Source organism: Mesoplodon bidens (genome assembly GCF_964165515.1).
Source record: "Mesoplodon bidens genome assembly, chromosome: 2".
In the NCBI taxonomy this organism is placed as follows: domain Eukaryota; kingdom Metazoa; phylum Chordata; class Mammalia; order Artiodactyla; family Ziphiidae; genus Mesoplodon; species Mesoplodon bidens.
The window spans coordinates 160,231,564-160,246,921 of record NC_138177.1 but is presented as its reverse complement, the minus strand read 5'-3'; the positions used below and the strand labels follow the sequence as shown (position 1 = coordinate 160,246,921).

Below are 15,358 nucleotides of genomic sequence, written 5' to 3'. Positions count from 1 at the left end.
AGGACTGAACTTAAAAGTATTTATATTATTCATTCAAAACGAAAGGCATCAGTCATTTCAGAGTGCCGTCTTGAGTCTGTTTTATTTTATGGGAAACGAAGTTCAGGATTAACACCTGATTAAATTTAGGATTCATATGTGTAGTATCAGTATAAAGATAGCTTTGTTAAAATAAACTTTTTACTTAAAAATACCACCACTTAAACATCACTACACCCAATCAAAAGACATGAACTTCAATACTGGTATTTTCCAGAGCACTTAGGATGATTCAGAAATTAGAAGAATACATCGTCCTATTGGTTCTATTAAGATGCCAAGTGAAGTTTATACTTTGGGATCTTATTGGATTAATCAAGACCTCCTAGCAACCCAACAGGTTAAATGGATCTCATTAACATCTTAACTTACATATTAATATATTCTTTGAAGAATAAAGGTGGGACTACTGATATTTATTTATTGATAAGATTTCTCAAAATTAGATTACTATTATTGAAGAAATACATTTCTAAGCATAGAAAGAAGTCTGCAATGTTAATTATGAAAATCTGACTGCAAAGTAGTATGTAGCATACAGTTCTAATTTTTGTATTAAAAAACTGGAGGACTATTCATTGATTCACTAACAACATTTATTGAGCTCTTGCCATGCATCAGGGCTGTGCCAGGTGGGCACTGCATGGGGAGGAACAAGATCTACAAGGCCCTTGTCTTCATGAAGGTCACATTTTGATGGTGAGGACTAAGCTGTGAGTGATTATTTCTGCATGGTGGGATTACAGATAAATTGGAATTTTTATAATTTGCTCATCTGTACTTTATAATTTGCTTAGAATGAGCACATAGGCGTGAACTTTTTGCGTCTGATTATTTAAATAAAATAAAGACTTGGCATATACTGTTGAAGACCCTTCATGTCTCCTGCCCTCTCCCATTATCCTTCTCTCCGCAGAGGCAGTTGCTCCCATGAATTTGGAAGATAGCCTTCCAGTTCATGTTTTTAGATTCTTAAATACATATCTGGTTTGTTTTAAGCATTTGCATGAATCTTATTATACTGTACATAGAGTTCTGTAAACTTTTAAATTTAGCATGTGTTTTTCAAGGTCTGTCCTTGTTGATATGTAAAGATACAGTTCATTGATTTTAACTACATATTAATTAATTCCATTTAATGAATTATCCAGCCACACTATTCACTCTCCTATTATTTAACATGTATATTGTCTCCAAATTACAGATAATTTTACATTGAGCACCTTTGTACTTATCTGCGGAACCTATGCTTTCCAGCCCACCGCCCATGCGTCATCCCAGCACCGAGGCTGCACGTCCATGAAAGGGGCTCTTCAAGGATTGCAGAATTTCTGAATTGAGCTGCCTGACTGCCGCCATCTAGTGGCAGAAGTTTGTAAATGCAGCGGCTTTTAAACACAAAGCAGGTGTCATTAGGGCCTGTTTGGAGTCCAACACTAACTTGAAAGCAAGGGATCTGGTCTTGTGTGACTGGTCCCTGTAAGAGGATGACTTCCTGGAGGACTTAAAGATAGAGGTCTCTGGTGGCTGAACATCAAGACATACAAAGAAAGTGATGCACCTCCCACTTAAACTTCTGTTTTCCTCTGGATGTAGCCCTCCCTCCAGCCCTTTATCATCTGAGCTTCTTCTGACTCATGCCTGGATGCAGAGCTATAGGGTCTCCCAGCTCCTCTTTCCTCAGTGTCTCAAAATCTGGAGTTTCCCAAGGCTGCCAAAGTCATCATCATTTTGTACCCTGATCATCCATCCCCAATTTCCTTCAGGAGATGGTACTTAATATGACTCCATTTTCTGAGGGTCACAACCTCTCTCCTCCCCTCAGGTAAGATTTAGATCTTTAGTTAGATCACTTTCTCTTAAAAGCCTCTTCTCCATCAGAAGACCCACTCTAGGATGAAAAATAAAGGACAAAAGAGGTGGTCTTCACTCCTCAGGTCACAGACTGGGGGTTCACAGGCCTGTGCAGCAGTGATCTCCTCGGGACATTTCATTTGTAGGAGCCGAGAAATGACTTGGGCAAGATGACCTATGGGTACAGCCTATAAATTCCATTCAACATAAATCCTTTATCTCTTCAACAGAAATACTGGGGGTTAGATTACATTCCCAGTGCACAACACATGAATCTCCACTAATTTAATTTTGTACCCAGATCAGTGTCCTCTACACCACGCCAACCCCTGTGTCTACACACACACACACACACACACACACACACACAAAGACACCTCCCAACCTCTAAGGCCAGCTAGAAGGTGAGTATAAAGAACGCAAACTCAATTTCACGTTGACCTTGGCTCAATTTAATTAGGCTGAGAAATTAGATACCGGAATTAAAAGAACAGGCTGAAGTCCAGTCTCAGTAAAATAAGATTGTTTTTTTCTTTTTTAACCAGCCCTGAGTAATTTCTCATTCCACATTTTAGCCCACTGTTCAAATGATAAAAATAATAATGGCAGTCCCTGAATTTTTTCCCCTATTTTATGTCCCCAAGGCCCGTTAATCTCTACCATTCCTAACTGACCCTCACGCTTGCACAAGAGGTCGACCGCTGAGGAAGCAGAGAGGCAGAGAGCTAAATGGATTCAGCAGAGGTTTTGCTGACAGCTGCAGATAGCTGCTTTAAGCCAGAGGCCTGGGTGTGAAGACTTACCAAAGCCCACGGGCAGTGCTATTTGCCAGGAGCAGTCCGTGTTGCTGGGGTAGCTGCCCGGGAAGCCGGGGCTCAGGATCACCCCGTCCATGTCTTCCACTGCTCCTCCACACTGTGCTGTGACCGTGAGACCAGACAGAGCATTAGGGCTGCAGTGAGGTGAGTACGGGGCCATGCAGCATTTGGACTTTCCCAAGTCAATTTCCCTTTGAGAACCCAAAGGAACCTATAAGTCATCTCCCTAAAAAACTGCAGACAAGGGCCAAACTGAGTATGTAAATCCAGGAACGGAAGCATATCCTAGGTCTGCCCAGCCATCCACAAACCCAAGTTACGGATGCTTGACCTTGAGCATGCCCTTCAAAGTCAGTTTCCTTAGTGAGGTCATGCAGCAAAAGTGGTCTGCCCCAAGAGAAGTGTGACCATTTCCTACACTATCCCCCAAATCTCCCGCTCCTCACTGTCCAGTCAACTCTTCCAGGACTGAAAAATAGGAAAGAAGGGGACGGGGATGCACTGGCACGCCACCAGGCTCTTTACAAATACATATTCCATGGGACTGGGTGGTCAACAGAAGAGCCCCACCATGAGCCCACCCTCAGAGCGTGGACACACGCCCTGAGCCAAAGTGACTGTGATTATTTCAGCCCAGGAGGGGTTGGGGCATCTGAATCTCCAATCGAGGTGACTTCTGTCACAGTCCCCTGAAGACGCAGGGCTGGGGCACGACTGCAGCCTGGTCAGTTGACGTTGATTCTTTCCTTTTACATCTTATTAGGAAAAGGCTGTGTGAGCAGAAAGGGGTTAGCTTGTCATGGGAGGCCACAGAAAGGAGCGGAGGGGAGGCCATATGCCGTGTCTACACAAATGCCTTCTGGGGAGAGGACTACTCGAGCACACAGACCCGAAGGGATCAGTGCCCGGGTGCAAAGTGGGGACTTGGGCATTGACCCCTGGGGTCACAATCCCAATGCTCCCACTTCCTGAGTGACTTTGGGCCAGCTCTAACTCCCTCCACCCCAAACCCCCAAACCTCAGTTTCCCCCACCCAGCACTTGTGTCACAGGGTGGTTATGAGGTTACAACAGAAAGGGCTTCGCTTGACTTGGAACAGCGGCTGGCACACACAGTACACCCTCAGCCTCGGCAGCTGCTGTTCTATGAGCAGTTCCCTGGGCAAGGCCTTTGTGATACAGGATGGGGAAAGGGCCCTGGGCTGACCAGTCCCATTTCTGACTGTTATGCAGATGATCAGGTCTGTATCCTGATGAGATCACTGAAGGGAAATGTCATATACTCCACTGCCACGCCCTTGGTTCACCTTGTTTCCTACCCGAAGGTTAGCCTAGACTTGCACTTGACAGTTGGTGGGGCATCAGGGAAACCTAGGTTTCCATTCCCAACTTTGCCACTTTCTTCTGAATCCTAAAAGCCTTAGTTTTCCTATTTGCAAAAATGAGGGTGATGACAGCTGCCCTGAAGAGCTGTGGTGAGGAGACACGTAGCTTGGTGCCCGGCAGGTGGCAGACCTTCAGTAAAGGGATGTTCCCCCTACCCCAAGCTGACTACAAGCTTCTGAGGGTGGAGATCCTGTCTTTTCTTCTATCCAATGATCTCTTCATCACTGCTCGGCACAGAAACCAAACCAAGTCCTCGTTTCACAGGGAACCCTCAGCCTTCCTCTATCAGTGGACTCCATCTGTCTGTCCCACGAGAAGTCACAGGGGAAAGCCCAAAGTGCCCAGAGGTTCCATTTGGGGTTTGGTCGATTATCTGGAATCAGAATGGCCATCATCAGGTTTTCGAATGGGCAAGCCTCCTATCATGTTTCATTTGGTGGGTGAAGGTATCCAAAAGTCAGGAAAATCTTGAGAGTTAAAGCTTACAAAAACATCAGTCTAAAATACTGCCTGTGAGCAGACCGGGAATATCAAACTTCCTTTGGAGTCAAACTTGATCCCAGTGATATGTCACTGAACTCAGAGCCCTGGTAGAAATGGATTTGAATGAACTGGAAAAGTGGGGACTCTCTTACCAATACAGAGCGGAGGAGGGTAGTTCCAGCGCCGCACGGTCCCGGGCATGCAGGAGATGTGGGCGTGGCCCTGGAGGAGTCAAGAACAGGGTGGGCTAGCTGCCCCCACGGGCACAATTGCGTGTACAACCTGGAGCAGGGGGCTTGTTCTGGGACCTTGGGTCAAGGAACAAGACACATGGATCCACTGTGGAATGGAGAGTGAGTCAGAGGGAGAGAGATCTGGGGAAGGATGCTTATTAGCGGCTATTGCTAAAGAATTCTCATTACTAAAGGTTTCTTGTGAGACTCCTTTGATTTCCAGAGTCCCTCACTGCCTTCAAAGGAAAATTAAATTTTCCTAAAGTCTAATCAAACCGAAACTTTGCAGGAACACATTCAAGGCTGGCTTGTGTCAAATGGCTAAAGTCAGCACTTTGTCTTTTTCATGAACAGCTCCAAGAGGGGATAACGGTGCCTGAGGGATCTGGGGGGCTTCTCTCTGTTCTTTGGCGACTGCAGCTCTGCCTGGGGAAGGCCGGCTGACCCCAGCTCAGGGGACACCTTTCCGGCCCTGGGGGTCAATGGGAGGTACCTGGAGGGCATATCCCGGTTCACACTGGAAAGAGACCACATCGTTCACCAAGTAGCGCTCGCCAGTCTTCACCCCGTTACTGGGCACAGCAGGTTCTGGACAACTGCTCAGGCCCACCGCTAGACCAGACAGAGACAGACAACGGGAGAATGGACAAGCCCATCAGGTGGACGTAAGAGCAGGTCGAGGGCATGGCTGGCAGCGGGAGGAGAAGCTGCCTCTAAGCTGTGTCTTCTCTGCTTTGTCTCCTCGCAGCCTCTAGGCCAGGGTTTCCTAAGCCTTTCACCTCCCAGCACATGAGAAAATCAGAATGTTCATACGGCACAGAGGCTCAACAGACCAAAGCCTCCTGGGGCAGGCGGGTATCACCTGGGGACTCTGGCTGTCCAGAGGCCCTCGGGCTCAAAACTATACGACATTGGCTATCACCTCAAGAAGTTCCATCACGCTCTTCCCAAGCAACTTTTGTCCTACATGTGCTTCTAAGAAGTGAATGTGGTGCTTGGAAATGGAAGCTGTTTGGGCCTAAATCCACAAATCCCAGCATCTGGGCCAAAAGACTCCAAGGACAATATTAAAACAATCATCAAACTGAACTGAAAGTACGTCATCTCAACTGTTATCTTGGCTCTTTCTGCCCCACTCTTCCCTGCGGTCCAAGTAGAAGACAACTCAGTATTTTTTTTTTTTTTAATTTTTAAATAAAAATGTTTAATACAGCATCTATTTGGATCCATAACATAAATGTCTAGAAAATTCCTCTTTGGGTGACAGGAAAAAAAATTCTTCCAATACTTGTGACTTCTTCAGCAAGGAAATTAAAATGTTCTGGAAGACATTTTGACAAATAGAAACTGTTGTTCAATTTCTATGTTTTTCTTTTACTTTAAGAGTTAAATAAACACTCATATATTCTGCCTTGAATACCTAATTGACTTCACTCTGAAGACTTAGGCACCTAAGAAAAATGTGTGAATGGCTCATGGGTAGACATAACCATTTACCACCAGACTCTCTACTCCTGTGCTGGTTCTCCAGGATCTGGTTACTATGAATGCATAGATACTGCCAGCCAAGCATTCAAAGAGTTGCATTGTCATCCCTAAGTCAGATATTTATAGACCTCTGTGAAATACAATTCCCTTAATGTATGCAATCAGGATAACATTCAATTACTATGGACCCTATAGGTACCACTAGCTGACCAAACTGAGCTCTACCCCAACATTTTTGCCTAGCATGGTCTCTTGTACTGGACAACTCAGTATTTAGTGGGGGTGATCACAACTTAGTAACCTGACACCTGCTTACTGGAATGGCAGTGGTAGACAGAAGGAGGAGGAGGGGCAGAGAGAAAGAGAAAGCAAGAGCCAAAGCATGTGGTGGGAGAAGAACGCAATGGGGAGAGAGGTGAAGACCGAGAGAGGAAGATATAGGACACAGAGAAAAGTCCATTCTAATTTCTTTACATTGCATAGCTTGATTTTATTTAAGCCACGCTTACAACAAAGGAAGACTTAAAAAAATCATATGCAATTTATTACTTCTGAAAGCATATTGTTTCATTTCCATTTCAATTAAATAAATATTAAATATGAGTCACAGCAGTAGACAAGACTTTTCAGTACCCTTCAAAACCATTTGCCTCTACAATAGCAGTTAATTCTCCCCTTCTGTACCCTCTTTGTAGATTATCTACAAAACAAACACAACTACAGGGTACTGGCTCCTAGGAATTTCAGCCTCCAAATACGAATGGAGACCTCTGTTCTCCCCTAGTTCTTTCCACTGTGAGAGGACAGTGCATGATAAACACCAGCTACTGAGAAAACTACCCATTCTTTTGAACAACAGCAACAGCAACAAAAATTCAGAAAGGTGAATTTTTCCTGGGAATGAGGCAGTAGAATGGCAAAGAGATTCAGGAAAGTTCTATCGTTGGAACATGTAAGAAAAGAGGAGATTCTAGGGAACATTTAAGAACTCAAATTTAAATCCTGGATAAGGAAACAAAACTGGAGAGAACAGAGACGAGAGGGTCAAAGGAAACGTATGAATTATTCAAGAGCCCAGGATACTTCACCCTGCTGGGTGAGTGAGGCCTGAGAGGTCTGTGGGAGGAAGGTCTTGGAGGTCCCTGTCCTATCCTCCACCCTGCAGGGTCTCGGCTTCCAGCTGCCCCAGGGCTTTCTGACCAGCTGCACATTTCAGTTCTTCCAGGTGATGAACATCCTGGGATCCAGCTAATCCTCTTCCAACTACCTGGACAAAGCTCATTCATTCTGAGACCAGCTGGGCAATGCTGACCCTATCAGGCCTCTAGCAGCAAGTGGGGCTTCCATCTGCCCATCCTGCCCAAGATGGTCCAGCCAACCACACCTTCCCCCATTTCTTACTTCTCATTCCAAATCTAACTGGAAAGTCTCACGTGGCCAGGGTTAGCTCCCCTCTTCTGTACACCCTTAGCATATCAGGTTGAACTACAATTACTGTTTCCATGTCCATCTCTCCCCCTAGACTTTGTGCTTTGTGCCTTATTCATCTTTGTTCCACGGGCACTTAGCACAGGGCGTGCCACATTGCAGGTGTCCAAGGTTTCTTCATGACATTCACTTCTCCACCAGCCTCTGGGAGAAGTGACTGTTCTATCCTTTGAACCACCGCTGTACCTCCTGGCGACACCCCTGTGAGCACCTGGAAGGCTGTCATGTCCTGCTCTGTCCACGTGTCTGCCTCTCTCCCGTGCACTCAGAGGGGACTCACCCATCTTGATCTTACCCAATCCCAGCATCACACCTGGCACATTGTAAATACCCTGTAAGTAATTGCTGAATGAATGCATGGCAAACACTGCTGCCAGCATATTTTTTCCTGTACCCAGTGGGGATGGGGATGGGCAGGCCGTCTCGGGATGAAAGCAGCTACCCCAGCAACCTCTGTCTTTGTCGCCCCACAAGGCACAGCCCTTTTCCTTTTCTTTTTTTTTTTTTTTTTTTTTTTTTTTTTCTTTTTGTGGTATGCGGGCCTCTCACTGTTGTGGCCTCTCCCGTTGCGGAGCACAGGCTCCGGACGCGCAGGCCCAGCGGCCACGGCTCACGGGCCCAGCCGCTCCGCGGCATATGGGATCCTCCCAGACCGGGGCACGAACCCGTATCCCCTGCATCGGCAGGCGGACTCTCAACCACTGCGCCACCAGGGAGGCCCTCCTTTTCTTTTTTTAAAAATTAAAAAAAAAAATTAATACAATTTTTAAAGGTTACTTTCCACTTACAGTTATTATAAAATATTGGCTATATTCCCCGTGTTGTACAATACATCCTTGAGCCTATCTTATGCCCAGTAGTTTGTACCTCTCCCTCCCCCCGCCACCCTTTTTCTTTAAGAGTTTTTAGTTGTGACCACTTAGGGATGCTGGAAGCCAGGATGTAAGGTTTTGAGAGTGGGAGAGGAGTGAAGTTTGCAATGAGGAGAACTTCAAGGACAGTTGCATCATTGACCAGGGGTTGGAGAAGCTAGTTTTTAGGACTGGAGGAGGAGAGAACCTCCATTGTCTCACACCCCAAATAATTTACTGGGCCCAAGCCGGTGACCAGGCCCCTCCTCCCGCTCCTGTGTGGACACAGAGGAAGCACACGGGTTTTTGAGGAACGGACCCTTGGGTGAGAACCCTGGCTCCACCACTTCCTGGCTGTGTGTCTTGAGGAGGCTTCAGACCTTCTCTGAGCTTGAGCATCCTCATCTAGTTTGGCGTAAGGCTTCAGTGGGGTGGAGAATATATAGCCCCAGGATAACCCCTGCTCCTTGTGGGAACTTGGGCCCTGTCAGTTCCCACCCTGAACCCTGCAAGCAGCTGACACTCTGGATTCTCACTTTTGTACTCCAAGTGGAAGCCGGCTGCAGACACGCTGATGTCTGAGTAGAAATGCAGGTAGAGCTGGTTGGAGGTGCTGTTCAGCAGGGCAGGCACGGTTGTACCTGGCGAGGAAATGGAGACCAATCAGACTTAGTCTCTCCTCACCCCTGGGCGCCTCCCCATTTCGCCGGCTGTTGCTACCTGCTGACGTTCTGCTCCCAAGGCCCCCAGATGTCCCCAGTTATCAAACTCACTGAATGACAAATTAGCTTGCCTTAGTGTGCTGGGTCTCCAGCGGCTGAGGGAGGAGAGACTCCAAACAACTTCCTGCAAAATAGCAGTGGCAGAGCCACATGCCAGCAGCAGGGTGACTTCCCTCAGGTGGCCTATGAGTTTGGTCCCCTTCCAGGCGTCTTCAAAGTGACTCTGACGTGGATAATTCTCTAGGCCATTCAGGTAGTGTAGACAGTTTATCTGGGGCACATGACACCTCTTAGGTCTTGGCAGCATGAAGTTCTGGGGTCTACAAGACCCAGATAATTGCCCTGACCTTTGGGCAAAATCATACACCACACTTAGAAGTCCACTGCTGGAATGGAAAGTGGTGTGGCCACTCTGCTGACAGTCCCTCAAAAAAGTTAAATATAGAATCACATAGGACCCAGGAATTCCACTCCTAGGTGTATACCCAAGAGACTTGAAAACATGTTCCCAAGGAAACTTGTATGTGAATGTCCATAGCAACATTATTCATAATTAGCCAACAAGTTGGGAACAACCAAACGTCCATCAACTGATGAATGGATGAATGAAATGTGGTCTGTCCACACGGTGAAGTGCTGATGTGTGCTGTACATGGTGACCCTTGAAAACGTTACACTGAGTGAAAGAAACCAGACCCAGAAGGTCATATATTGTATGCCTCCATTTATATGAAATGTCTGGAACGAGCAAATCCATAGAGATGGAAAGTAGCTTAGTGGTTGCCAGGGGGTGCGGGGGTGCAGGACAATGGGGAGTGTGTACAAATGGGTACCTGGTTTCTTTTTGGGGTGATGAAAATGATCTGGGATTGGATAGCAGTGATGGTTGTAGACGCTTGTGAATATACTAAACCCCACTAAATTGTACACTTTAAAATGGTAAATTTTACGGCATGTGAATTACATTTCAATACTAATAATGAAAGTCCACTACTGCCCTCAGAGTCCAGGTCCCTAGAAGCCCCGCCTCACCTGAGAAACTCCCCAGCATGGTTACAGTGTTGTCTGCACCATCAAACACTTCCAGGGAGTCCCAGTTCTGCTCTGTGACAAAACTGACGACTTGAATCTGGAAAGGCAGGGGGATTGAATCATGGGTTAGGCAGCCCTCCCTCTTTTCCTCCCTTCCCATCTACGTGAAGGGAGGGGCACCTAGTCTGGACCCGACACTGTGCTAGGAACTCTGATAAAAGTAAGATGCAGTCCCTGTCCTCCAGCAGCTCATTGTCCAGTGGCGGAGAGAGGTGTGAGATCATTGCACGGCAGTGGGGTACTCTGTCAGGTAGAGAACGGGGAAAGGAAAGTCCAGGCCACTTCGGGCCAGCTGGCCTCCTCCTCACTTCTCCAACACTCCTTGGGTTTCCTCACTTTCCTGTCTCGACTGCACCAGACATCCTGCAGCTGTGAGCCAGTATAACCCGCGCCTGGCTGGACCTGTCCACCTTGAGTCCCTGCGGCTCCCCTCTGTTGGCCTTGCCCGCCCCGGGCCCTCCTCCCAGCCGCTGCAGCTGTCCTGGGCCTCCTCCAGCTGGCTGTCACCCCCGGGAACCAGTATGGTCCCGATTCCACTGCGGCCTCAGGCTGCAGGGGCGACGCCCCAGGTGTGCACCGGGCGCTGTCCCTGCTTCGTCTGTGCTTGCCGGTTTGCTCCCTCCCCCTCCCCTGCAATGCCTCCTCTTCCATCCCCCCACACTCTGAAGAACAGAACCCTTCAAGCCGTTTGAGAAACATCTACGATTCCTCCCCAGCCTTCACACTCCAGCTCCAGGCCCACCTCCTTCTTCTGGCTTCCCTAATGGCCGAGCCAGCGCCCACCCCTTGTCCTTCCTGATCCGGGAGCTGTTGTGTTTTTCTGTTTGTGGGCCTCCCCCGCACACCTGGCCTGAGGGGCAGGGACAGGATGCTGTGTCTGCCCCCGGCACCCCCTTGGCCCTCACCTGGATGCCAGCGCCTTCGGGGACCATGATCTTCCACACGCAGTTGAGGCTGTTGAGGTACGGCTCGGGGAAGCCGGGGGACAGGATGGTGCCCCTGCGCTCCGTGAGGTTGCCGCCACAGGGCACTGGGAAAAAGGCCGCTCTGGTCTCTGTGGGTCCCCAGGGGAGCCTCCCCGGCAGACCCCTCCCAGGGCCCCCAGCCTCGCTGTGACTCCACCCCAGGCTGGCTTCCCCACCCTGGGCCCCAACCCCGCCCCCTCCCGTGGCTCCTCCCCATACGACCCTCCTGAGGGACCTGGTTCCCGCTGCCCCGCCCCCATGTCCCTCCCCCAGCAGCCCCCGCTGCTCCTCCTCGCTGTCTTCACGCCGACCCACAGGACGAGGGCTTGGCTGGAAGGGGTCCCGCTCTGAAGTCACTCTGGCCGGCGGGGCTGCTGTGCGTCTTGCTGGGTGTTGGCCGGCCACCCTTGCCCCTAAGTCCTGGTTGTCCAGGACTCACCCACACACGTTGGTGCTGAGACATTCCACTGGGCCAAGGCCCCGGGAACAGGGAGGCACTCGATTTCTGGGGAGCCCTGCAGGGCGTAGCCGGAGTTGCATTCGAAGCGGACGGTGGCGCCCACCGAGAAGTCACTGCCCAGCCTCCTGCCATAGCGGGGTTCCGGCACCGAGCTGCACTGCGTGGCGCTGGTCCGGGGCACCGCTGCAGGGGACAAGGGCGCTGAGGGGCAGGCCGCACCCCTCTAGAAACTGGTCTGGGGATGGGCACACCGGGGGGCTGGAACTGGGTGGGACCCTGAGAGGCTCTGGGCACTTTCCCTCCGAGCAAGGGTAGGGGGCTTTCTAGGATAAGGCCCATCTTACTGAAACATAGCTGGACACACAATGTTGTAGCACAGCTTCTGGAAGCCACGGGACGCACTGTGAGCCCCCTGGGCCCAGACTTTAGGCCCAGTCATGCTCTCCGCCTTCCCAGTGAAGGCCCTTGTCCAGTAGGGTCCCATGTCCCCTAACAGGGGGAATGGCCCTTCCTTCTCCCCTGACCCTGCCTTTGCCCTCTTCACCCCCTGTGCCTGAAGACCCTACCCAGGGCCCTGCTCTCATGACCTGAATCTCCCTTCCTCCTACCTACAGGGGCTAATAGGACCTTTGAACCCAGGCCCCAGGGTGGGTGTCCCAGGGGCAGGATTACCCCTGCACAGGGCAATACAGCTCATCCTGGGCGGTGGAATGAACAGGACCATTCTTGGAACCTGAGCCCTAGAAGAGTGGACGTTCTGCTGGACAGAGGGAGGCTGGGGCCTCCAGGTGGAGGCCAGGGTGCTCCAAGACTTGGCCTTTCCGGGCTCGTATGGAAGGGAACAGACACTGATTACCTGCCTCATGCCAGCTACTCTGTGAACTCTTTTAATGCCATTGGTGAGGTAATATGATCATCCTCATTTTACAGGTGAACAAACTGTGGCTCCAAGAGGAGGAGTAGCTGGTGCCCAGTTAGAAATCGACAGAGCTGGGATCCAAATCCATGTCCAACTCACTCCAAAGCCTGTGTTTTCCCCGCACCTTTACTGGGTCTTGCAGACAAAACCAAGCTCCACGGGAGAGGGTCTGGGTAAGAGTCCTGGGCTGGTCTTCCCAATGCCATCAGGACTGTGCCAGACAATGGGCAGTGGGGGTATGTGTGCAAATTAGCTTCCCTTCTATGATTTCTTCCCTTATCCAGCGTGGAGTTTGGTCCAAGAATTGTCTGTTGGGTACATGAATGTATAAAATTCAACTGAATTTCAGGGAACTGCACCATAAACCAGTAACTGCCCCCAAACACCCTAAGAATGAGGCTCAGACTAGGGGGTCAAAGGTCCCTGTTTTCTCTGAAGAACTGAGACTGCCTTCACACCTCCCACGTCCACGTCCTGCATACCTTGGTAGACAAAGTGGAAGCCTCTGGCTGGAACTTGGCCTTTGGCACTGAACTTAATGAGGACTTGATTGGAGGTGGCCAAGGGCAGCGATTCTCCTGCAGAGATAAGGGGCAAGGAGGAGAGGAAGACTGTGAGTCCAGCAGTCGGACCTGGCAGGTAAAATCCTGGCCAGGATGGAGGGGCTGCCCACACCCCACACAGCAGCCCCTTCCACCTCCCAGGTCTTCCTAAAATGAAACCTCACTTTTTTTTTTTTTTTTGCGATACGCCGGCCTCTCACTGCTGTGGCCTCTCCCGTTGTGGAGCACAGGCTCCGGACGCGCAGGCTCAGCGGCCATGGCTCACGGGCCCAGCCGCTCTGCGGCATGTGGGGTCCTCCCAGACCGGGGCACGAACCCGTGTCCCCTGCATCGGCAGGCGGACTCTCAACCACTGCGCCACCAGGGAAGCCCGAAACCTCACATTTTTACTGCAAGTTACAGTTTAAAGTTTACAGAAAGCTTTCACATCCGTGGTCTTAACATTGACCCATGTCAATGTGAGGTTGGCATTCAGTACCTGCAGTTTATAGATCAAGAAAGATAGGTTCAGATCAAATGGCCTGCTTGGAAAGGAGAAAGCTTCTGAAGATGTGTTGACCCACATGGATGGGGGAGAATGGCCATTACCAAACTGACTGGTGGTTTACTTGGAAAACTGATATCAATCTGATAAAAACAAACAAACAAAAAAGGCACCAAGTTCTGGAAAGGAGGGTGATGTAATCACTGGTGAGTAACTGGCTTTTCCCAGGTGCCCTGTGAAATGACTTACAACCAGAGTGATCATATAATTTATTGCTCATACTAGGACACTTCCGAGAGTCAAAGGGCATGCTATTAATAGTTATGCTGGGACAACCAAGTGAAAGCTGGGACTATCCCAGGCAAAGCAGAGTGTACTGTCACCCAACCAATAACACAATAAAGTGGGGAAAGTCCGCACAGGCACAGGAAGCTAAGGAAGCCCAATAGCTTCTATGTCAGAAGATAAAGATATATCTTCTGCTTGATGTGGTGCAGACGGACCTGCAGCCGTGAGGTGGAGTCCTGCTCACCATCGCCTTCCTGTGGAAGCTGAGGGAGAATGTGGGGTGATGGGCAGTGGCATGACCACTCGGCATGCTGCCCCTCCATAGCCTTAGGGACCCCTGGGAATGTCTGCCGACCCCACTGTCAGAAGGGAAGTAGGTGTTACAGAAAGCCAGGCTACATCTCCACTTCAGGGAGGCTTGGAGTTGGAACCACCCAAGAAGCCATTGGGAGGCACATCTGGGGTCCACCAGTGCTTCCAGAAAGCCCATATGATGCTACTGGTCATGGGGGTTAGAGAACTTTTTTCACAACACACTTAGATTTACATAGATCCCAGGTGGCTGAGCCTAGGAGTCACTGCCCAGCTAAATTCTGGCTGCCAAAGCCAAAAGAAACTCATGAAGAAAAGCTTTTCTTGATTTTCACCACCATCTCTAGTTCCTCCTCTCAATACATGTGAGCAGAACAAACTCAACTTTTCCATTTTCCCATCATCTGGCCGGATATATGTGGAGTAGGACCCCCTGTAATCTCTCACAGGACCCATTTCAACTTCCAGTGCTGGACGTATGCAGCGCTCCCTCTCCAGGAATAAACACACAGTAAAATCACTGGACATAAGAAAAGATTCCAAAGTTTTAAGGTAGGAGACCTCTCAGAAGTCAAAGCAAGTATCTTTATGTGAACTACAACAAAGAACAGATAAAAATCTCAGAAGATTTTTAATAGCGGTTGTCACAAGATTAAATTTAGCATTGCGTCTCTGAAATTAGAGGAGGAAGATGTGTCAAAGAACAGATCTGAGATCAATAAAAGCTACAAAGAGATGAGAAACTCTAGCACATGGTGCTGGATTCTGCAGAAATTGAACAGCAAAGTGGAGATTAAATTTGGGAAATTCTTCCAGAATCCACAGAAAAAGGATCAAGAGATTAAACTAATGAGAGAAACGACAAGTGACGTGGAAGACAGGCAGAAAAAAAAATCTAATATGCATATATCAAG

General features: G+C 49.1%; 1 protein-coding gene across 1 annotated transcript in view; it reads right to left on the bottom strand.

The window, feature by feature from the left end:
• The window catches only part of CSMD2 (CUB and Sushi multiple domains 2), a 675,416-nt gene that overhangs the window by 115,322 nt on the left and 544,736 nt on the right, over positions 1–15,358 (bottom strand). The window contains 8 exon segments of the mRNA XM_081223918.1: positions 2,697–2,813; positions 4,732–4,801; positions 5,306–5,424; positions 9,176–9,280; positions 10,394–10,490; positions 11,359–11,483; positions 11,858–12,061; positions 13,280–13,375. Of these exon segments, the coding sequence (XP_081080044.1) occupies positions 2,697–2,813; positions 4,732–4,801; positions 5,306–5,424; positions 9,176–9,280; positions 10,394–10,490; positions 11,359–11,483; positions 11,858–12,061; positions 13,280–13,375 (933 nt within the window).